Genomic DNA, 21,384 nt, shown 5'->3' with positions numbered 1-21,384 from the left:
GTCAACAAAAGGGTGTGGTAAGTGGGAGGAGCCTAAAACAGGGCGGGGCAGCACACAGGGGGTGGAGCCTGGACCCTCCCCTGGTGGGGCAACTCCCCCAGCCCCCCCAGCCCCAGCAGAGGGACCAGCACAGCCTCAGCAAGTCCTTTATTGGCACACATCCAGCAGCAGGGCCACGCCCCAGGGGCCACACCCCAAAGGCCGTGCCCCCAGACGGGCCACACCCAAAAGGCCACGCCCAGGGGGGCACACCCCTGGGGGACCACACCGCTGGGGGTTCTCCCCGTGCCCCAACCCCGGCGGGCAGGGGGCTGTTCCAGAGGGGGATGAGCCCCCCGGAGCACGAGCAGCACCGTGGGGTTCCCCCCAACCCCATGGGGAGCACCAGGCCCCCCTAAACCCCCCACCCTCCCCACCCCTACCTGGGCACCCGCCCCCGGCCCCCCTTCTGCTTCTTGGCGCCCCCCGAGGGTTTGATGGGCAGGGGGGCCGTGCCCTCGGGCGGGGGCGCCTGGGGGGGCCCCAGCTCCATGGGGTCGCCTGGGGCCACCGGCTTGAATGCCTCGAAGGGGGAGAACTTCACAGGGCTGAGGGGGACACAGGAGGGGGTGATGGGGGTCAGACAGTGCCCATGGAGTTCCTTCCCCACCCCGGGAGGCCCCACCTACCCCCATACTCCATGGACCTCCCCTACTCCTTCACCCCCTTGGGGCCCACCCTGATTCCCAAAGCACCCCAAACCCTCACCCCACTGTCCCACAGCCTCTCTGTACCCCCGGATGGGACAGGTTGAGCCCCCCCATTGCATCCCCAGCACTGTCCCTTGTCCCCACCTTGGTGCCCACCCCAAAACCCCCATCCCAAAGCCCCACCCCAGGCACCCCCTGTGCCCCGGTACCTGACGGGGGTGCGGGGGCTGCTGTTGAGGCGGCGCGGGGAGCGCACCTTGGGCTGGAAGGAGAACCCCTCCTTGATGCTCTCCAGCACCGAGGGGGCCACGTAGGTGAAGCCCTGCGGGTTTGGGGGTGTCACGGGGGGGCCTGGCCGTGCCAGGGGTCCCCCCCGGGGCCGTGCCCCCCTACCAGGAAGGCCTGGTTGGCGCTCTCGCTGATGGCGGCGTCGTCGGGGCTGTCCACGGGGGTCTGGCGGGTGAAGCGCGTGTCGAACTGGCTCACGTCCTCCTCCGACTGCTGCGGGAACACGGAACACGGCGCCTGCTCCCACGGGGCCCCCCAAAAACATTCCCAGCCTCCCCCCTCGGGCCCCCATACCAGGCAGGGTTTGAAGGGCGGGTCCAGCCTGCGCGCCAGCAGGTCCTCCCAGTTGATGTGGCGGAAGAAAGGCTGTTTCTGTGGGGTTTGGGGGTGTCAGGCAGCATTCGGGGGGTGTCCCCGGGCACCCCCTGCCCACCCCTGTACCTGCACATCAGCTGCATCACCAGGACCACCCCCAACCCTCTGGCTGGGGTTCCGCTTCAGGAACTGGAGAGAAACAGGGATAGAGATGGGAATGGCGGGAGGACCTACATAAATAAAGGTGGGGGAGGAAATTTGGGGGGCACCTTCTTGAGGAGGTCACGAGCGTCGGGCGTCAGGTAGGGCGGCAGCACCAGCTTCCCCTTGAGGATCTTGTCGATGGTCTTCTTGCGGTTCTCGGCGGTGAACGGCGGCTGTGGGGGCACGGGGGGGCCATGAGGAGCCAGGCGAGCCGAGGTCACCCCGGGATGTCCCCTCCAGCCCCCAGGGAGCAGGGAGGGAGCAGCGGTGGCACTTGCCGATCCGGTGAGCATGTCGTACATCAGGGCACCCAGGCTCCACCAGTCCACCGCCCGGTTGTGCCCGCTCCTCACCAGGATCTCGGGGGCCCTGGGGGTACAGGGGGGCCCTGAGCGGATGGGGGGCCAGCACAGAACCCCCAAATTCCCCCCAGTGCTGCATCCACCTCACATGTACTCGATGGTGCCGCAGAAGGTGTGGGTGACGGCCCCGTCGTGGATGGACTCCTTGCACAGCCCGAAGTCCGTCAGCTTGATGTGACCTGAGGGACGTGGGGGGGTCAGCAGTGCCCCCAGAGAACCCCCCAGGCTCCCCAGTTTGCCCCCAAACCCACCTTGGCTGTTGAGCATGATATTCTCCGGCTTAAGGTCCCGGTAGATGATGCCGTGGGAATGCAGGTGACCCAGGGCCAGCGTGATCTCGCTCAGGTAGAAGCTGCATTGGGATTGGGGTGCCTGTGAGCCATGTTGGGGTGCCCACCCCGTCCACACCCACCACCACCACCTCATCCCTACCAGGCAGTGTCCTCCAGGAAGATCCCTTCCCGCTCCAGCTGCATGAAGAGCTCTCCACCTGCACAAAGAGCCCAAGAGGGACCCTCCTGAGCCATCCCTGGACGCTCCTTAATCACCCCTCGGAACATCTGAGCCATCCTGGGACACCCTTAAACCATCCCTGGACACCCTGAGCCAACCTTGGACACCCTTAAACCACCCCTGGACACCCTCCCTGGACACTGCAGCCATGCCAGGTCATGCCTTAACCATGCCCGGACACTCTGAGGCCCCCTGGACACCCTCCCTGGACGCTATAGCCACCCTAGGTCCTGCTTTATCCATCCCTGGACACTCTTTAATGACCCCTGGGAATATCTGAGCCATCCTGAGACACCTTTAAACCACCCCAGAACCCCCTGAGCCAACCTTGGACACCCTTAAACCACCCCAGAACCCCCTAAGCCAACCTTAGACACTCTCCCTGGACACTGTAGCCATCCCAGGTCACGCTTTAACCATGCCTGGACACCCTAAGCCACCCTTGGACACTCTCCCTGCACACTGCAGCCACCCCAGGTCACGCTTTAACCACCCCTAGACACCCTGAGCCATTCCTGGACCCCCTCCCCGGACACTGAGCCCCCTCAGTTCCCACTTTAACCATCCCTGCACCCCCTGAGCCACCCCTGGACACCCTCCCTGGACACTGCAGCCACCCCAGGTCCCACTTTAACCATCCCTGGACCCCCTGAGCCACTCCTCGACATTCCCCTGGACATTGTAGCTACTCCAGGTCTCACTTTAACCATCCCTGGACACCCTGAGCCATCCCTGGACGCTGCAGCCACCCCAGGTCACGCTTTAACCATCCCTGGACCCCCCGAGCCATTCCTAGACACTTTAACCACACCAGGTCACATTCTAACCATCCCTGGACACCCTGGACACCCTCCCTGGACAGTGTAGCCACCCCAAGTCACACTTTAACCATCCCTGGACACCCTGAGCCATTCCTGGAAGCCCTTGAGCTCCCCCTGGGACAATCTGCAGCCCTCCCTGGAGCAACCCCCGGCTGCCCCGGTCCCGCCCGCACCGCTGAGGCACTCCAGGATGAGGTAGAGCTTGCCGCCCGTCTGGAAGGCGTAGATGAGGTCCACGATGAAGGGGTGCTTGACGGCCTCCAGGATGTTCCTCTCGGCCCGGGTGTGTGCCGTGTCCTTGGCGTTGCAGGCGATCTTGGCCTGGGGGGGAGGCGGTGAGCGGGGGGGGTCCCCGGGGGGGCGGGGGGGGCCGGGGCGCCCCTACCTTCTTCAGGACCTTCATGGCGAAGATCTTGCCCGTGTTGGTGCCCTGCACTTTGCGCACCTGGAACACCTGGAAGGACGGGCGGGGAAGGTTGGGGACGCCCCCGGCGGACACTGCAGTCCCCCCAGAGTGTCCCCGGCCCCGCCGTGTGCCCACCTTGCCGTAGCCACCCTTGCCCAGGACGCGGAGCAGCTCGAAGCAGTGCGGGCCGATGTGCTCGGGGCCGTTGTTGACGCTGCTCTCGGAAATCTCGATCTCTTCATAGTGTCCCACCGGCCTGGCGGGAGAGGGGGTGAGGGGGACAGTCCCCTGCCTGTCCCCTGCCTGTGCCCCGCCTGTCCCCTGCCTGCACACCCCCCGCAGGCTCTCCCCACTTACTCCAGGCCGTTTCCCCGCGGCTCCAGCTCCATCTCCTGCGGGAGGGAACTCGCGGTCAGAGCGAGCAGGGGACGCATGGCAGGGAGGGGACATATGGCAAGGAGGGGACACGGCACAGAGAGGACCCACGGCAGGGAGGGGACACAGGGCAAGGAGGGGACACGGCAGGCAGGACACGGGCACGGCACGGGCAGGACACGGCAGGACACGGCAGGACGCGGGCAGGACGCGGCAGCGCGGGGCGAGGCAGCGCCGAGCCGGCCCAGCCGGATGTTTTGGGGCCGAGGCCGGGCCCTGCCCAGCGGGAGCCGCCCGCTGCCCGCCCGGGATCCGCGGCTGCCCCCGGTGCCCCGGCACCCCGTCCCTGCGGACACCCGGCTGCACCCCCGTCCCGCCGCCGCCGGGACCCCGGTCACTGCCCTGCCGCCGTCCCCCCCAAGCCCCTGCCCGCCGCTCCCGGCACCGAGCGGACCCCCGCACCCCGACACCCCGCTCCCACCGTCCCCACTGCGCCCCGGTGCCGCTCGCCGCCTCCACCCCCGTCCCGCTGCCGGTGCCCCCCGTCCCCGCGGCGCCCCCCGCCCCAGCCCCGGTGCCGGCGGCAGCCCCGGTGCCCCCCGCGCCCCGCTGCCGGCTCACGGCGCCCAGCTCGGGCTCGTCCCCGTCGCTGCCCTCCTCGGTCTCCAGGTCGATGTCGAACACCCCCGCCATGACGGCGCCGTGCCGGGACCCCCGGGGACCCGCCCCGATGGCCACGCCCCCAGAGCGGCCACGCCCCCGCCACGCCCCCGTGTCACCGCCTTATCGGGGCCCGGGGAACCCGCGCGCTGGCCACGCCCGCGGCCACGCCCCTCCCGCGGCCACGCCCCAGCGCGCGTCACCGGGGTGTCCCCAGCGCGGGGGACACGGGGACAGGGGGTCCCGCGGGTGGCGCAGGAACAGCACAGAGACAGCGCGGCCACTCACAGCCTTTACTGGGGACCCCGGCCCGCCACGCCCCCTGCGCCGCGCTGACGTCAGCGACGCCGCCGTGACGTCAGAGGAGGGGCAGGAAGAGAGGGGAGCACCCCGGTGACCCCACGTGGGGATCCCGGTGGGGGTTTGAAGGCACGAGTGGGGCTGCGGGGCACCGGGCTGGTTGTGGGGTCACTGGGGTGGGTATGGGGTCACTGCTGCTGCTGTGGGGCTGCGTGTTGGTGTAGGGTCGCTGGTGTTGGTGTAGGGTCGCTGGTGTTATTGTAGGGCCAGGGGCACTGCAGGGACTGGGTGTTATTGTAGGGTCTCTGCTGTTATTGTAGGGTCAGGGGCACTGCAGGGACTGGGGTTTATTGGAGGGTTTTAGGCACTACAGTGGCTGTGTGTTATTGCAGGCTCTCAGGCGCTACAGGGGCTCTGTGTTATTGTAGGATCTCTGGTGTTATTGCAGGGTCGCGAGGGCTGTAGGATGTGGGTGTTATTGCAGGGTCTCTGCTGTTATTGTAGGGTCAGGGGCGCTGCAGGGCTCTGTGTTAGAGTGGGGTGGCTGGTGTTGTTGTAGGATCTCGGGCATTACAGGGGCTGGGTGTTAGTGTGGGGTTACCGGTGTTACTGTAGGGCCTCCCCAGTGACAGCCCTATATCACGTCACACAAGTCTTCCCAGAGGATTTCTGAGCTGTTCCAGGGAGTTCCTGGGTGCCTCTCTGTTGTTGTAGGGTCCGTGGTGCAGATCTATCACTGTAGGGTCTCCCCATGCCGGTTTGTTATTGTGGGGTCTCATATTCACTGCTGTAGGGTCTCCCCTAAACTCGGGTTTGTTACTGTGGGTTCTCCCCATTTGTTATTGTGGGGTTTTCCCTTCCCGGGTGTCACTGTGGGGCCTCCCCACCTCAGTCTGTTACTGTGGCGTCTCCCCTTGCTGGTGTGTTATTGTGGGGTCTCCCCACGTTTCTTTGTTATTATGGGATGTCCCAATAATTCGTTGTCATTATGGGGTCTCCCTCCCCATAACGGTTTGTTCCTGTGGGGTGTCCCCATGCCAGCAGGTGCCAACACCTCACGTGTCACCTGCTGCTCTCATGGGGTGGCCTGGCTGCCTCGGGGGTCCTGGCTGCCCCACCCTGGGGGTGGCACGGGGACAGCAGGGGACAGTGTCCCCCCTGTGTGTCCCCAGGCATGGGACAGACCCCCAGCTTCAGGGACAGACTGTAGGGACAGGGCAGAAGGGACAGGGAGGGATGTTGGGAAGCGGGGAATGGGGTGCTGGGCAGGGGGATGGGGTGCTGGGGTAATGGAGGGATGCCAGGGGATGGGGTGCCTGGACTGGGAGAGGGGGAATGTTCAGGTGAGGGGTGTCAGTGTGATGAGGAAGTGCCAGGATGGACAGGGATGCCAGGGAATGTGGTGCCAGGACATGGGGGATGCCAGGGATTGGGGTGTCAGAGTAGTGGGGGATGCCAGGAGATGGGGTTTCAGGATGTCAGGGGATGGGCTGCCAGGTTAATGGGAGGATCCCAGTGGATGGGATGCCAGGGTGCCAGGGGATGGAGTTCCAGGAGAGTTGGGGGATGTCAGGGGATGGGCTGCCAGGTTAATGGGAGGATCCCAGGGGATGGGATGCCAGGGTGCCAGGGAATGGGCTGCCAGGGGAGCGAGGGCATGCCAGGGGATGGAGTGCCAGGACATGGGAATGCCAGGCAATGGGGTGGCAGGGCAGGTGCCTGGGATCCAGGGCGGTGTGGGGCTGCCAGGACATGGTGTGCCAGGCCAGGGGTGCCGGGGGGATGCCGGGGAGGGGCTGCGGGGCGGCGGGAGCGGTGCCGGGTGTGCCGGGGCACGCATTCCCCCGCTCTCCCCGCTGCCTGCCCGGCGCTATTTGAAGTGGGACAAGAAATGCTCCACGGGATACCGCGGCGAGTCGATGCCCAGCCCCTGGCAGAGCCCCAGCAGGCGCTCGCAGGCCTCGGCCAGCGTGGCCCCGGCGCACGCCACGCTCAGCAGCGGCTCCTCGTACTCGCCGGCCCCCTCGGGCTCCTCGAAGAGCCGGTTGAGGCGGACGAGCCCGCGGCCGTGCAGCTCCCGCAGAGCCTCCATGCCGCCGCCGCCCGCCAGGGTGTCACCGTGCTCCGAGGCCAGGCACATCACCCCGGCCAGGTGCGTGCGGGCCGCGGGCCGGGCGGGCAGCACGGGCGGCACCCCCAGCGCCACCAGCACGGCGGCCAGCAGCAGGTCGGGGCCGTAGACCTCGCGGATCCAGTCGCGCAGGTAGAAGCCCCCCATGCGGGGGTTGATCTCCAGCAGGCGCGGCCCCGCCGGGCCCAGCTTGAGCTCCACGTTGAAGACGCCGTCGCGCAGCCCGCAGGCCCGGCAGCACTGCAGCGCCGCCCGCACCAGCTGCGCCTGCCGGTCGGCGGGCAGGCAGGAGGGCAGGCACGCCGCCGTCTCCAGGAAGGCGGGGACGCGCGTGGGGCCGTTGTCCGACACCCAGGCGCCCAGCAGCCGCCCGTCGAAGACCACCAGGTCCACGTCGTGCTCGGTGCCCGGCACGTACTCCATGAGCAGCATGGCGTTGCCCCAGCCCAGCCCGATGCCCGGGTGGTCGGCGTCGTCGCGCAGGTCCCTCCAGAGGCGGGCGGCGTGAGCGTGGCACTGCCCGGCGTTCTCCACCAGCCGCACGCCCACGCCGCCCGCGCCGAACTCCAGCTTGGCCACGGCGGGGAAGGGCACGGCGCCCGCCGCCCGCTCCACGTCGCCGTGGCTCCGCAGGCGGCGGCAGGGCACGGCGAAGGCGGCGGGCGGCGGGCGGCCGCGGCGGCAGCGCTGCAGGTGCCGGTGCGTGCGGCTCTTCTGCTTGGCCACCCGCACGGCGGCGGGCGCGGGGCCGCGCAGCCCCAGCCCCTGGCACACCAGCGCCGCCAGGACCACGCAGTCGTCCCAGTAGGAGAGGCAGGCGTGGGGCCGCAGCCCCCGGGAGCGCAGCAGCTCCAGCACCCGCTCCGCGTGCTCCTCGTCGCGCCGGTGCTCCCGGCTGTCGTAGGGCAGGAAGGTCTGCACCAGCCCCGCCGCGAAGTGCTCCGGGTCCGACTCCACCAGGTGGATCTGCGGCCGCGGAGAGGCGTCACGGGGGCACGGCCGGCCCCTCACCGGGCCGTGCCGTCCCCCGGCACCCCGAGCCCCTCACCCTCAGCCCGTAGTCGCGGGCCGCCTCCCACACGAAGCTCTTGCTGACGCCGCCGGCCCCGATGAGCAGGATGTCCTTGCCCTCGACCAGGTGTCGCTGCGCCCGGTGCAGCATGGCCTCGGCCAGCAGCCGCGGCACGTCCCCGCGGGGCTCGCCCACGCCGCGCCCCATGGCCTCGGCCAGCACGCACGTCTCCAGGCACCGCTGCCCGTTCGCGGCCAGCGCCACCAGCTCCAGCGCCTCATCCACGCACGCCAGCAGGAAATCCACGCCTGGGGACGGTGACGGCGCGCTCAGCACCGCGGGGTGACCGCGGGCACCGGCGGTGTCACCCGCGCCGTGCTCACCCAGGATGTCGGTGCGGGCCCGGTCCCCGCCGCGCTGCCGCGGGCTCAGCTCGGCCTCGCTGGCCAGCAGGGCGGCCGCGGCGGCCTCGGTGGCCTCCCGCAGCCGCGTGGCCAGCGCCTGTCGCTGCCCGGGGGCCGCCACCCCGCACTGCTGCAGGCCGGAGTCCAGGCCCTGCGGCAGCGCCGCGCCGTGGCGCACCGGGCTCTCCGCGCGTCCCACGGCGCAGGCCACCTGTGCGTGGGGAGACGGGGACACCCACGTGTGTGGGGACACCGGCTGCCACCGGCGTATGGGTGCCAACCCATAGCCTGGGGACGCAGCTGCCACCAGGGCATAGGGACGTGGGGTGACACATTGACCCGAGGCGTGGCTGTGGGTGGCCACCAGTCCTGGGGACGCACCAGGGCACGGGGACATGGACAGGCAGACAGGGCATAGCACACAGATTGCGACAGCCTCCCACCACAGCTGGGGACATACGGGGCCACCAGGACACGGGGACAGCCATCGTAGGCTGGGGACACACAGAGCCACCACACGGGGTGTGGGGACAGGCCGTACCTGGCAGAGCTGGGGCCGGTCCCCCCAGGACCTGCAGACGAGGGTGCAGATGCGCAGGGCCATGGGCAGCCGCGGGGCTGGGCTGCCTGGGGGGCAAGGGACAGGGCAGGCACGGCCGCCATGCGGGGACGGGGCCGCCCTGCCCCACCTCCCCCTCCTCCTCTTCCTCCTCCGGGGCCTTTTGGGGCTCCCTGTGGCACCGCGGTGGCCCCGGCCAAGCCCAGCCCCAGGGAATGAGGGGTGCAGCATGGCCACTGCCATCCCCAGCCCCACGGGACTGTGGGGAGTCACAGGGGGTCACCCCAACACCCTGCCCAGCCCAGGGCACCGTGGGGGTCCAGGGTGACTTTCCCTCCCACCACAGAGGACAATGAGGGTCCAGGGTGACCTTCCCCACCTCTCCCCATGGGTCTGTGGGGGTCCAAGGTGGCGATCTGTCCCCCACCCCTAACCCAGGGGACCGTGGGTGTGACCCTCGTGCCCTCCCCCAGGACCCCAGTAATTTGGGCACCCCCATGGCCGCCACCCACCCGCCCCAGGGCACAGACACGTGGCCGGCACAGCTGCAGGGACCCGTGGGACCCCGGGGGTCTCTTCCCCCCCCTCCCAGGGTGGTGGGCGCCCGAGGGCGGGGGCCTTACGTGGGGGGGGCACGGGCAGGCGGGCGGTGGGCACCATGGCCTCCAGCAGGACGCTGTCCTCCTCCGTCAGCCCCCGGAGCAGGGCACCCACCGCCTGCGCCACCGCCGCGCCCTCCTCCTTCCTGTGGGTGCTGCGGGCGCCTGTCCCCCGCCACCGCCACCCCGCCGGCCGCACCACCACCTGCGGGCACCTCCGTGTCACCCCGTGCCACCCTGTGCCACCTGCACCCATCCCTGTCACCCTGTGCCACCCCACCCCCTGCACCCATCGCTGTCACCCTGTGCCACCCCACCCCCAGCACCCACCCCTGCCACCCCATGCCCCCCAGTGCCACCTGGTCGCCACCCTCACAGCCACCCCACCCCGTGCTCCTCGCTGTCCCCCAGCGCACCCCGGCGCCACCAGCGCCGCCCGCCCTGCCGTGCCCACCTGGCCGTAGGGCTCCATGGCGGTGCCCCCCAGGAAGGCGCCCACCTCCTCCTGCACCAGGCTCTGCTGGCCCTGCGGGTCCTGCAGCCTCACCAGCCTCACGCCGGGCGCCGCGGGCAGGGCGGGCAGGTCCCCCCTGGTGCCCAGCACGAAGGCCAGCGTGGGGGGCACGGGCAGGTTGGCGCGAGCCGCCAGCACCCAGCGGGCGAGCAGCGCGTCCTCCAGGCGGTGGGCGAGCGGCACCGAGCCCCCCGTGGGGCAGTCCAGGTCACGGGCCAGCTCGCCCACCCAGCCGCCCTCGGGGTCCCCCGGCGCGAAGGTGCCCGTCACGTAGTTGGCACGGCGGGGCGGCACGAAGCTCTCCAGGGCGCTGTGCCCCCCCATCTTGAAGGAGACGCCCCGGGAGAGCAGCAGGGACCAGGCGCCCGGGCACGACTCCGATGGCACCCGGCTGGCCCAGGAGGGGGACAGGCACAGCACCATGGCACCTGCGGGTGGGCACGGCGGTGGGCACGGTGGTGGGCACCCCCTGCCCCAAACTGCCCCTCAAGGGAGTGGTGCTGGGGGTAGGGCACTTGCTGCTGAACTGGTGTGTACTGGGATTAACGGGAGACGGGGGGTTGCTGCCGCCCTGCTCCCCTGCCTCAGTTTCCCTCACAGTGCGGGTCAGGCAGCACAGGCGGGTGTGGGCACAAGGGGATGGCACCCACCTGGGCAGCGGGTGCCACCCTCCAGCAGGACGGGCAGGAAGGGGATGGGCGAGCCCAGGATGCAAACGGTCATGTCCAGCGGGCCAAATCCTGCCAGGAAGGGAAGGGTTAACAGCCTCGGGATGGGGACCCTGGCGCCACCCTGCCCGTGGCACCCCGGTGTGGCTAGGAGCCCCCAAACCCCCGTGTCCCTAGCCTGGCACCGCATCCCCATTGCCACCCTTATCCCTGCCACCCCCGTGTCCCCAGCATGGCACAGAGCCCCCATCACTGTCCCTGCCACCCCCGTGTCACCAGCTTGGCACTGAGTCCACATCACTCTCCCTGCCACCCCCGTGTCCCAGCCTGGCACCGTGCCCCCATCCCCAGCCCGGTCCCTGCCACCCCCGTGTCCCAGCCTGGCACGGCGCCCCGCGTGTCCCCAACCCGTGCGGGGCTCCGCGGAGCAGTCCAGCGTGGGGGGCAGCCCCTCCTGGCACAGGGCGCTCTGGAGCCTCTCGTAGGCGTGGGTGGCACCGTCGGGGTCCCCGCTGTCCCCGGGCACTTCGTCATCGGGGGCCTCGTCCTCCAGCCAGCCGGGGCACAGCGCCTCGGGCCCTGCCCACTGCTGCTCCTCGGGGCTGGGCACCCGCTCCGGGCTCGCCTGGGGCGTCGAGAGCTGCGGGAGCAGGGACAGGGCTGGCACGGGGCTGGCACGGCGGTAAGGGGGTGCTATGGGGCTGGCGTGGGGTTAGGGGCTGTCACGGGGCTGTCACGGGTCCGGCACGGAGCTGGCACGGGGACAGAGCCCGGGTGGGCACGGGGGGTTGGCACCGTGGGGCGGGGGCGCTGGGGGGCTGCGGGCGCCGGGCACGGCGCCACCGCCTCGGGGACAGCGGGGCAGCAGTGCCAGCCGCCGGGGCCGCCAGCTCCGGGACAAAGCGTCCCCTTGTCCCCGCGGGGTCACGCGGCGGGTGGGCACAGCACGCCGCGCTGCCCGCTGCCCCGCGCCAGTGCCCGGCACCGCCGGGACCCGGGATGGGCACCCACCTCCGCCCGGACCCGCACCCGGGGCCACTCACCATCCTGGTGGCAGAGGGGCTGCAAGAGAAGGACAGGCAGAGTCAGCGCGGCTCCCCGGGGACATGCCACCCTCCCCGGCCACCCCCGGCCGTGCTGGAGCCCCAGCCCAGCTCCCGGAGAGCGGGGGACCCGTCCTGCGGCACCCGCCAGAGCCTGGCACGCTCCCTGGGCACAACTCGGTGCCAGCTCCGGTGTCTTCAGGTTGTCCCCTCAGTGCTAGTCCCAGTGTCCCCAGACTGACCCTTCGGTGCCAGCCCCTGTGGCCCCAGCTTGTCCCCTCGTTGGCAGGTCTGGTGGCCCCAGATTGACCCCTTGGTGCCAATCGCGGTGGCCTCAGGTTGTCCCCTTGGTGCCAGCCCCGGTGGCACCTCCGGCTTAGTGTAATCCCGTGCCAGCTCAGCACAGCCGGGGGCACCTCCCCGTCCCGGGGGTGCCAAGGTGCCCTGGGGGTGCAGACCCGGGGACAGGGGTGTCCCCAACCCCCCCCCCCCCCGGGTGTCTCCGCTCCCAGCAGGTGCCACCGCGGCAGAGCTGGGCACAGAGGGAAACTGAGGCACGGAGCTGAGCGGTGCCCGCTGGCAACCAGGCTGTCCCCAAGCCCGGCACCCGGTGACAGCGTTGGGGACACACGGCTCGGTGGCGTGGCACGAGGACCCCCCAAAACCCATTCGCGGGGGTCCCTCAAAGCCCGCGCCCGCCCCAGCCGCGGGCCCGCCCTGTCCCCTCCATCCCGGCTGGGAGGTGCTGCGCTGTCCCCAGGCTGGGACAGCGGTGTCGCCCGGTACCTTGGGGTGGGAGCCGTGGCCTGAGAGCGCGCAGGGGACGAGGGCTCGGGGACGCCTGGCACAGGCGACACCGGCCGGTCTGGCCGTTAAACCCCCCCCGCGCCACCCCGGGGTGCCAACCCCCGGCCCCGTGCCCCGGATTAGGCGACACAGAGCCCCATTGTCCCCTCTGCCACCTCGCGCCAGGCGCTGGCACCCCTGTCCGTGTCCCTGTCCCCGTCAGCAGCGAGCTGCCTCAGCGGGAGCCGGGGGGTGGCTCGGCCTGGCGGGGCTCTCCTGTCCCCCTGTCCCGCGTCCCCTGCCCGGGCACGCCCCTCGCCCTCCCCCCTTGCTGTCCCCCTGTCCCCAGCGCGGCGCAGCTGCCAGCACGCACGTCCCCCGGCTTAGTTCCAGCTGCCCGCGGCGTTACTGTCACACTGTCACTGTCACCGTCACCGCCACCGGCAGGCGCGGGGCCACCAGCCCGGCTGGCGCTCCTGTGGTAGTTAGGGAAAAGGCGCTGCGGAAGTTGTCGCGATGTTACGGAAAGGCAGGACCCTCTGTTCCCCGTAGATAAGACCCTCTGTTACTCATAGATAAGAAACTAACATAGGAATGTAGCCTTCCTTAACCGAATGCCAGTAACTTTCCATCCCTTACCCAGTACTTTTCCATTCCCCACTAACCATAGATAAGAAGGACAAACCCCCTTTTGACATAGAGACCCCTTAGACTATAAGACCCCATGAGAAGAAGTAATAAACGCCTTTTGACCGTCCACCACATTGGTGTCTGCGTGTGTCATTGGCCCGAACGGCCCTGGAGAGTGGGCTGTCGAGCTGTTCCTCAGAACCAGGTCGCCTGCCTTGCTCCAGAAGGCAACACGCTCCGCAGGGTCCCGCACGCGCTGTCACCCGCTCCCTGTCACCCGTGCCACCCCCGCCTCCCGCCACCCTCTCATTGTCACCTGAACCGTCACGTGCACCCTGTCACCCACCACACGCTGTCACCGTCACCTGCACCATCACCGGGGTCTTGTCACCCGCACCTGTCACTCCCACCCTGTCACCCACACCGTGACACCGCACCATCACCGGCACCCTGTCACCTGCATCTATCACCCACAACTTGTCACGCACATCACCTACCTGTCACCTGTACCCCGCCACCCACACCCTGTCACCCGCACTGCCACCCAGACCCCCTAACCTGCGCCGTGCCACCGCCCTGCCACCTGCACCCTGTCACTGTGTCACGGACATCATCACCCACCTGTCACCCGCCTGTCACCTGCACCGTGCCACAGGTGTGCGCACACGCCCCGCCCCCATCCCGCTGCTCCCGTGCCCCCGGTACCGGCACCGGCACCCCCAAACCCACCCACACCCCCGCGGCCACCAGCACCCACCGGGGTGCCGGTGCCGGTGTCTGTCTGTCGGTGTCCGTCGGTGTCAGTCGGTGTCTGTCTGTCGATGTCGGTTTCTCCTGGTGTTGCGGCTCTCCCCGCTCCGGTCGCGGCGGGGTCGGGCTCTGGCGGGGTTTCCCGGTGTCGGTCCCGGTGCTGCCGCAGCCCCAGCACAGCGGCTCTGCCCGTTCCGGTCCCGGCGGTGGCGGCGGCGCCGTGTCCTGCTCGGGCGGGGCGGGGCGGGGCGGGCCCGGGGGCACCGGGGGGACCGGGACACCGGGGGGACGGGGACTCCGGAGGGGGTGGCAGAAGGGAGGGGACAGCGGGGCCGGGGTGCCACGGCCGGGAGACGGGGACAAGGGACTGGGGTAGGGAGCGGGACAAGGGACGGGGACAAGGATAGGGGGACAAGTGACCGGGGCAGGGACGGGGCCAGCCCGGGGTCAGCCGGGGACGGGAGTAAAACTGACACCGCGGAGCAGAAATGTCAGGGCAGGCCCCGGGAGCTATTCGCGACCTCCCCGCACGACATGGAATGGGACACAGCGAATGGCATGGCGTGGCACGGCGTGGCACCCAGGGAATGGGACGGCGTGGCACAGCCAGTGGGGACAGGGGACAGCCATAACCCCATCCCTGCCACTGCCACCTTTCATGAGCGGTGGCACAAATGTGTCACCCTCCCCCGTGTCCCCGGTGGGAGCCCGCCCTGCGGGGTGTGACCGGGGACCTCGGGGTGGCAACAATCTCCCGGCAACGGCCCGGTGACGCTCCCGACGGTGTCCCCCGGGTGGGGACACCCCTGGGCTCTGCCAAGCATCCGCTGTCCCTGTGCTCCCAGGAACGGGATGCGGATCCCCGGTGGCCTCCGTGTCCCCCTCCTGTCCCCTCGCAGTCCCGGTAGCCGCTGTTTGTGCCGAGGCTGTTCCCCTCCCTCTCTAGCCCTGTGTCCCCAGGCCCAGGGCACGAGTCCATGTCCCCGCTGTCCCCCGCGTCCCCTTGCCCGGCGTGTCCACTTGCCCGGGTTGTTCTCTTGCCCACAGATGTCCCCCTTCACAGGCTGTCCCTTTTCCCAGAATGTCCTCTTTCCCAGGACGTCCCCTTTCCCGGGAAGCCCTCCATTCCAGGGAAGTCCCTCTGCCCAGCACATTCTCCTTTCCAGGGAAGGCTCCCTGCCCGCGGTATCCCCTTTCCCGGGACGTTCCCCATCCCAGGCATGTCCCTCTGCCCGGGATGTCCCTTTTGCCCGGGGTGTCACCTTTCCCGGGACGTTCCCCTGCCCGGAATGTCCCTCTGAGGAGCGTGTCCCCTCTCCACGGCCGTCACCCTGCCTGTGTGACACCGCCGTGGGTCCCTGCTGTCCCTTCGGGGCTGGGACGGCGTGGTAGAGGGGACAGCGGGACACGGGGACAGCGGGACAGGAGGACAGGGGGACCGCGGGACACGGGGACAGCGGGACACGGGACAGGGGGACAGGGGGGCAGCGGGACAGCGGGACACGGAGACAGCGGGACACGGGACAGGAGGACAGGGGGACAGCGGGACACGGGGACAGCGGGACACGGGACAGGAGGACAGGGGGACAGCGGGACACGGGACAGGAGGACAGGGGGACACGGGGACAGCGGGACACGGGGACAGCGGGACACGGGACAGGAGGACAGGGGGACAGCGGGACACGGGGACACGGGACAGGAGGACAGGGGGACAGCGGGACACGGGCCCAGCCGCGCTGCTCTGAGTCCTCCCGGCCGGCAGGGGGCGCCACGCGCACCGGGGCCGCTCTGGGCGGGCGCGCGGGGCGGGGCGGCGCGCGGGCGGCCATGGCGGACACCGAGAAGCTCAACCTCGACTCCATCATCAGCCGCCTCCTGGAGGGTGAGCGGCCCCCGCCGCCCCCCGAGCGCCGGGACGCCCTCCCGCCGCTCGGGGAACCTCCCGGGGCCGGCTCGGGCCGCGTCCCGGCGCCGCGGGGCGGTCCCCGGCCTAGGCCTGGCGGGGGCGGGTTAGGCCGCGGTGGTTGGGGGGGGTCAGGGCCGGGAGGGGTTTTGGGGGGGTCCCTGTGGGGTCTGCGGAGCTGGAGATGAGTCCGCAGGGCGCGGGGGATGTGAGGGGGGATCCCCAATGGGTCTGTGCCCCGCGGGACGGGGCTGCAGGAAATGCGGGCCCCAGGGGGTGTGTGCACCGGCGAGGGGAACGGGAGGGGACGGGGCTGTCCCCAAGGGGCTGCGGGCCGCAGCTGGGCCTGGAGGGCGGGGAGGATACGGGCAGGGAGGGCTGGGGCAGGCAGAGCGGGGGTTCCTGGGGTGCTCTGGGGGTCCCCGAGCTCTTGGGGATCCCTGATCGTGTTCTCTGCGCTGGGAGCAGTCCAAGGGTCGCGGCCGGGGAAGAACGTGCAGCTGACGGAGAACGAGATCCGCGGGCTGTGCCTCAAATCCCGGGAGATCTTCCTGAGCCAGCCCATCCTGCTGGAGCTGGAGGCACCCCTCAAGATCTGCGGTGAGGCCTGCGTGGCTGCTGGGCAGCGCTGGGGTGGCGTGGGGGGCTGCAGGGTGACACTCACAGCCTGTGTCCCTCCCCAGGTGACATCCACGGGCAGTACTACGACCTCCTGAGGCTCTTTGAGTACGGGGGCTTCCCCCCCGAGAGCAATTACCTGTTTTTGGGGGACTACGTGGACCGGGGCAAGCAGTCTCTGGAGACCATCTGCCTGCTGCTCGCCTACAAGATCAAGTACCCTGAGAACTTCTTCCTGCTGCGGGGCAACCACGAGTGTGCCAGCATCAACCGCATCTATGGCTTCTATGACGAGTGTGAGTGCCCAGGCTGTGCCCCCCAAACCCTGCTGCCATCCCTGGGCTCCCCTTTTCCCGCTGTTATCCCAGTGCTGTCCCACACTGACCCCACCTGGGAGCTCCTTCCCTCCCTCTTCCTGCCCTTCCTGTGTGTCCTCCTGCCCTTCCATGTCCTGCTGTCCCCAGGGTCATCTCCAAGCCCCCTTTGTCCCCCTTAGGCAAGCGAAGATACAACATCAAGCTCTGGAAGACCTTCACCGACTGCTTCAATTGTTTGCCCATCGCCGCCATTGTGGATGAGAAGATCTTCTGCTGCCACGGAGGTGGGAATGGCCCTTGCCAGGGATCCGGGAGGGCTGGAGGAGGGGTGGGATGTCCCTGCTGAGCTCTGGGGGTGTCCCTTTCCCGCAGGGCTGTCCCCAGACCTGCAGTCGATGGAGCAGATCCGGCGGATCATGCGGCCCACGGATGTCCCGGATCAGGGGCTGCTCTGTGACCTGCTCTGGTCCGACCCCGACAAGGACGTGCAGGGCTGGGGGGAGAACGACCGTGGGGTCTCCTTCACCTTCGGCGCCGAGGTGGTGGCCAAATTCCTGCACAAGCACGACCTGGACCTCATCTGCCGGGCACACCAGGTACCAGTGGGTCCCCAGACACTGGGCACACCTGGGGTTGGGTCTCCAGTGGGTGCCAGGTGGTTCTACCCCGAGTATTTCCCCTTCAAGGGCAGTGTGCACCCCAGGAGTGTGTGGGGTGGAATTCTGGGGGTGTTTTCCCTGGGATTTGGGATTAACCTCAGCATTTGAGTATTTGCTCTGAAGTTTTTGCCCAGGAGGGATGAATAGTCACCCCTGGATGTGGCTGTTCCTCCCAGAGGTTGGATAATCACTCTGGATGATGGATGCCTGCCCTGGGGCAGTGGGTGTTTGGGTGTTTGTCCCAGCCGTGGCTGTTTGCTGCAGGGCAGGGAGTGCTCACCCTGGTAGAGAGGGCTGGATATTCAGCCTGGGGCACTGGGAATTAGCCAGGGCAGGTGGATACCGGCCATGGGGAGTGGATTTTTACCAACTCCATGTGCCCCCCAGGTGGTGGAGGACGGCTACGAGTTCTTCGCCAAGCGCCAGCTCGTCACCCTCTTCTCGGCCCCCAACTACTGCGGCGAGTTCGACAACGCCGGCGCCATGATGAGCGTGGATGAGACCCTCATGTGCTCCTTCCAGGTGAGCCCAGGAGGGGAAACACCCCTGGTTCCTGCAGGGAGGGCTGCAGGGAGTTCTGCCCTCCTGCAGAGTGGAGAGCCTGGGCGGGAGCTCACTGATTTCTCTCCCCCTTTGCCCGCAGATTTTGAAGCCGGCCGACAAGAACAAAGGCAAATACGGGCAGTTCAGCGGGCTGAACCCCGCCGGGCGCCCCGTCACCCCTCCCCGAAACTCTGCCAAAGCCAAGAAATGAGCTGGGAGCCGCCCCCGTGCTGCCCACGCCCCACAGCCCCCCGCCCAAGCATCAGGTCGCTTTTCTTTCGACTCGTTTTTTTATTTGTAGGATCCTGCCCCCCCCCCGCCACGCTCCACCAAAGCAAATCCAGGCCCAGGGCAGGGAGTGCTGGGGCGAGGGGGGAGCCCAGAGCCCAGCCCTGGGGTGGCAGCGGAGGGGGGGGCAGGAGGATTTTTTGAGGAATAAACTTGTAATGGGTCACTGGGGGGTGCCTGTGCTGGTGGTTGGATGGAGGCTGGGGGTGGCAGTGACTCGGGGGCTCAGCTTTCTCCATCGCTGTCCTCCGCCAGCACCTCCTGGGTGGTGGCTGGACCAGGCCTTCCTGGTGTCATCACCGAGCCAAAAAACAGGGAGCGAAACTGTGGGGAGAAATGGGGGGTCAGGAGGAGGCTCTGCCCACCCCCTGCCCCCAGGCACACCCATCCCTCACCTTCTTGTGCGGGGGGGTCCCTGGCACAGCTCCCTCCTCCTCCTCCTCCTCCTCCTCCTCCTCCTGCTGCTGCTGCTGGGGTTTGCTCTTGGCTGGCTGGGGGGTGCGCAGGGGGAAGGTGGGGCTGGGGGGTCCCTCTGAGCACCCCTCGCTGGTTTCCATGGCTGCCATGTAGGACTCCAGGTCGTCACCAAAGTCGTCTGGCGGGGCAGGCAGGTGGGACACGCTGGTGGGGACAGAGAGGATTGGGAATGGTCACTCTGCTCCCTGCCCGTGGCCGCTGGAGGGCTCATCTGGGACTCACCCGTTGGTGGAAGGGCACTGGGAGCTGCTGTCTAGGTCGGAGAGGGTGGCCAGCACCAGGTGAACCTCCAGGACAGTGTCATCCAGGGTGAAGATCACCGGCCTGGGGACACAGAGGGGCTCAGGGGGTGCCAGGGACGGGGCTGGCACAGGGTGGGGACGTGGTGACCGCTCCTACCTGCCGGGCTCGTCAAAGTGGATGGTGAGGGGCAGGTTGGCGGCCTCGGCAAAGCTCAGCAGGCCCTGGGGACAAAGGGGAGGGTGAGGGGGGCCAGGGGGCGACACGGGGCTGGGGGGCTCGGCAGGGGACTCACACGGAATTCCTTGAGGCAGAAGGTGATGTGGGAGCCTGGGGCCACAGCCACCGACTGGAACTCGTCCTCAGCCAGCCACAGCTCCGTCACCATCGTCTTGCTCGGCTCTGCAGGGGGGGACGGGGTGGGTGGGGGGCTGGAGGGCACCCCAAGGTGGGGAGGGGGCCCCTTACCCTGCAGGACTCACCTGCCTCGTCCTCCACGTAGTTCCGCAGGCTGATTCTGCCACCGGTGCCAGTCCCCAGTGTCACCTCAGCCAGCGTCGGGGGAAAGTGCACCACGGCCTCTGCCAGCAGCCTGAGGGGCACGGGAGGGGGCTGAGCACCCCAAATCCTGCCTCTGGGGCCGGCCGGGCTCCCTCCTTCCATCCGCCCTCACCCCACTGTGCCCCCGCGGTGCCACCCCCGTGGTGTCCCCTCACTCACCGTGCCGGGGCGCAGAGGCGGCTGGCGCAGCGCTGCGTGTCGAACACGGCCTGCAGCCGCTCGCACTCCTGGAAGGCCAGGTTGTGTGTCTTGGTGACACCTGGTGGCGGGGGGGGACAGCGGCTCAGCACGGCAGGAGGCGGTGCCAGCACATCCCTGCTGTGCCTGTCCCCGCCGGTACTCACCGTGTCACCCCCCAGGCTGTCCCCGCCGGTACTCACCGTGCTTGCAGTGGAGCTGCAGGACCAGGCGGCTGGCACGGGGCTTCAGCAGGATGAGGCATTTCCCCACCGACTTCTCCAGCGAGGGCAGCGAGCGGAAGACGCCCAGGAAGGACTGTGGGGATGGATATGGGGACTGTCACCTGCCCGGGGTCCCCGGAACACCGAGGAGCTGTGGGGGCGCCCGGGCAGGGCACGGCACCTTCATGTGCACTTTGCATCGGAAGAGCTCGATGTCGGGCCCGGCGCTGCCCGGCTCGTACAGCTGGAAGAAGAGCGGTGCGAAGAGGAAGGCGGCGAAGGCAGAACGGGAGGAGTTGACAGCACGGAGGGACAGCTGGGGACACAGTCACAGTGTTGGCACTGCCCGCACGGAGGGAGGGGGCACAGCAGCCCCCAGCTCCCGCCCAGCGCCCTCGGTGCTGCGTACCCCACTCTCGGTGGGCTCCAGGTAGAGCTCGTCGCCGATGCGGGACAGGGAGTGCACGGCCCGGCCGAGGACTGGGAAGGAGAGGGTGCGGGGGTGAGGCCGGGCTCCCGGGCACGCCGCGCTCCCGGGCCCCCGGCCCCGCTCACCTTTGACGTTGCCGCCGGCGATCACACATTTCATGGCACCGGTACCGGCACCGGGCGGGCACGTGGGGCCTTCGCGCCAGCCCCTGGGCCCCGCCCTCTCGCCCGCAGGCCACGCCCCCTAGCGGAGCGTGCGGACTATGCCACGCCCCCAGCGGGCTGCGCTCGGGCCTCGCCGCTCCCCCCGCCGCAGTGGTTGTTCCCTCCCTGCCCCGCCGGTGCCGTCTCTCCGCAGCGGCCCCGCGGCGGTGCCCCCCAGCCCCCCTGCCCCGTCCCTTCCCGGCGGTTCCGGCCTCTTCCCCGCCGCGCCCCGCCGGTGCCTTCCCGGCTTCCCGCGCCCGCCCTCCCAGGCCGCCTCCCTATTGGCCGGGGGCGCCGCTCTGTCCCGCCCCCGCCGCCAGCCGATTGGTCCGCGCTGAGGGGGGCGCGTGACGGCACGGCGCGATGGCCTCACGTGACCGGCGGGAGGGGCGGGGCCTCGGCCCGGCGGCTCTCGGGGCTGCCCCGCCGGTAAGCCCCGCCTCCCACAGCGCGCTATTGGGCGCAGTTTGAAGTGACGTGCGGCTCAGCCAATGGGGCTTCGACGCGCCCCTCAGAGCGGCTCCCGGCGCTCAGCCCCGCACCGGCTCCTTCCCGGGGCCTCCCGACCCGTCCTGGGGCTCTGCCGGGATCGTTCCCCGGTGCTTGTGCCTCCCAGCACCCTGACCGTCCCTTCATTCCCGGCAGCACCCCGGGCCAGGCCGCCCTTCCGCCGCACTGCCCGCACCTCCCGGTCCCTTTGCCGCTTCCCGCATTC

At 69.4% G+C, this 21,384-nt stretch overlaps 4 protein-coding genes across 4 annotated transcripts; 1 reads left to right on the top strand and 3 right to left on the bottom strand.

The window, feature by feature from the left end:
* Positions 1-418: 418 nt before the first annotated feature.
* RPS6KB2 (ribosomal protein S6 kinase B2) lies at positions 419-4,704 on the bottom strand. The gene is made up of 15 exons (XM_063158267.1): positions 4,595-4,704; positions 3,956-3,990; positions 3,734-3,854; positions 3,578-3,646; positions 3,366-3,513; positions 2,291-2,348; positions 2,110-2,210; positions 1,947-2,037; positions 1,775-1,865; positions 1,562-1,669; positions 1,419-1,481; positions 1,272-1,349; positions 1,083-1,190; positions 899-1,011; positions 419-587 (listed from the first exon to the last, which is right to left on the bottom strand). Exons 1-15 carry the CDS (start codon positions 4,664-4,666, stop codon positions 419-421), a joined length of 1,425 nt encoding a protein of 474 aa, XP_063014337.1. The 5' UTR covers positions 4,667-4,704.
* A 1,798-nt stretch (positions 4,705-6,502) lies between these two features.
* On the bottom strand, positions 6,503-13,973 carry CARNS1 (carnosine synthase 1). Its single transcript, XM_063158266.1, has 10 exons — positions 13,023-13,973; positions 11,864-11,882; positions 11,229-11,460; positions 10,803-10,892; positions 10,093-10,580; positions 9,663-9,843; positions 9,022-9,107; positions 8,460-8,691; positions 8,113-8,384; positions 6,503-8,030 (listed from the first exon to the last, which is right to left on the bottom strand). Exons 2-10 carry the CDS (start codon positions 11,864-11,866, stop codon positions 6,804-6,806), a joined length of 2,811 nt encoding a protein of 936 aa, XP_063014336.1. The 5' UTR covers positions 11,867-11,882; positions 13,023-13,973; the 3' UTR covers positions 6,503-6,803.
* A 1,856-nt stretch (positions 13,974-15,829) lies between these two features.
* Positions 15,830-18,523, top strand: PPP1CA (protein phosphatase 1 catalytic subunit alpha). The gene is made up of 7 exons (XM_063158265.1): positions 15,830-15,911; positions 16,401-16,532; positions 16,616-16,846; positions 17,047-17,151; positions 17,240-17,463; positions 17,914-18,048; positions 18,170-18,523. The coding sequence occupies exons 1-7, from the start codon at positions 15,857-15,859 to the stop codon at positions 18,278-18,280; spliced, it is 993 nt and encodes a 330-aa protein (XP_063014335.1). The 5' UTR covers positions 15,830-15,856; the 3' UTR covers positions 18,281-18,523.
* On the bottom strand, positions 18,341-20,746 carry RAD9A (RAD9 checkpoint clamp component A). Its single transcript, XM_063158263.1, has 11 exons — positions 20,592-20,746; positions 20,446-20,516; positions 20,218-20,352; positions 20,016-20,130; positions 19,795-19,894; positions 19,557-19,666; positions 19,370-19,476; positions 19,234-19,298; positions 19,057-19,158; positions 18,753-18,978; positions 18,341-18,681 (listed from the first exon to the last, which is right to left on the bottom strand). The coding sequence occupies exons 1-11, from the start codon at positions 20,623-20,625 to the stop codon at positions 18,583-18,585; spliced, it is 1,164 nt and encodes a 387-aa protein (XP_063014333.1). The 5' UTR covers positions 20,626-20,746; the 3' UTR covers positions 18,341-18,582.
* Between the last annotated feature and the right edge of the window lie 638 nt (positions 20,747-21,384).

Source organism: Melospiza melodia, chromosome 6 (genome assembly GCF_035770615.1).
Source record: "Melospiza melodia melodia isolate bMelMel2 chromosome 6, bMelMel2.pri, whole genome shotgun sequence".
NCBI classification, from domain to species: domain Eukaryota; kingdom Metazoa; phylum Chordata; class Aves; order Passeriformes; family Passerellidae; genus Melospiza; species Melospiza melodia.
Note: the sequence above shows the minus strand (reverse complement) of the source record. Positions and strands in the feature narration are given on the sequence as shown.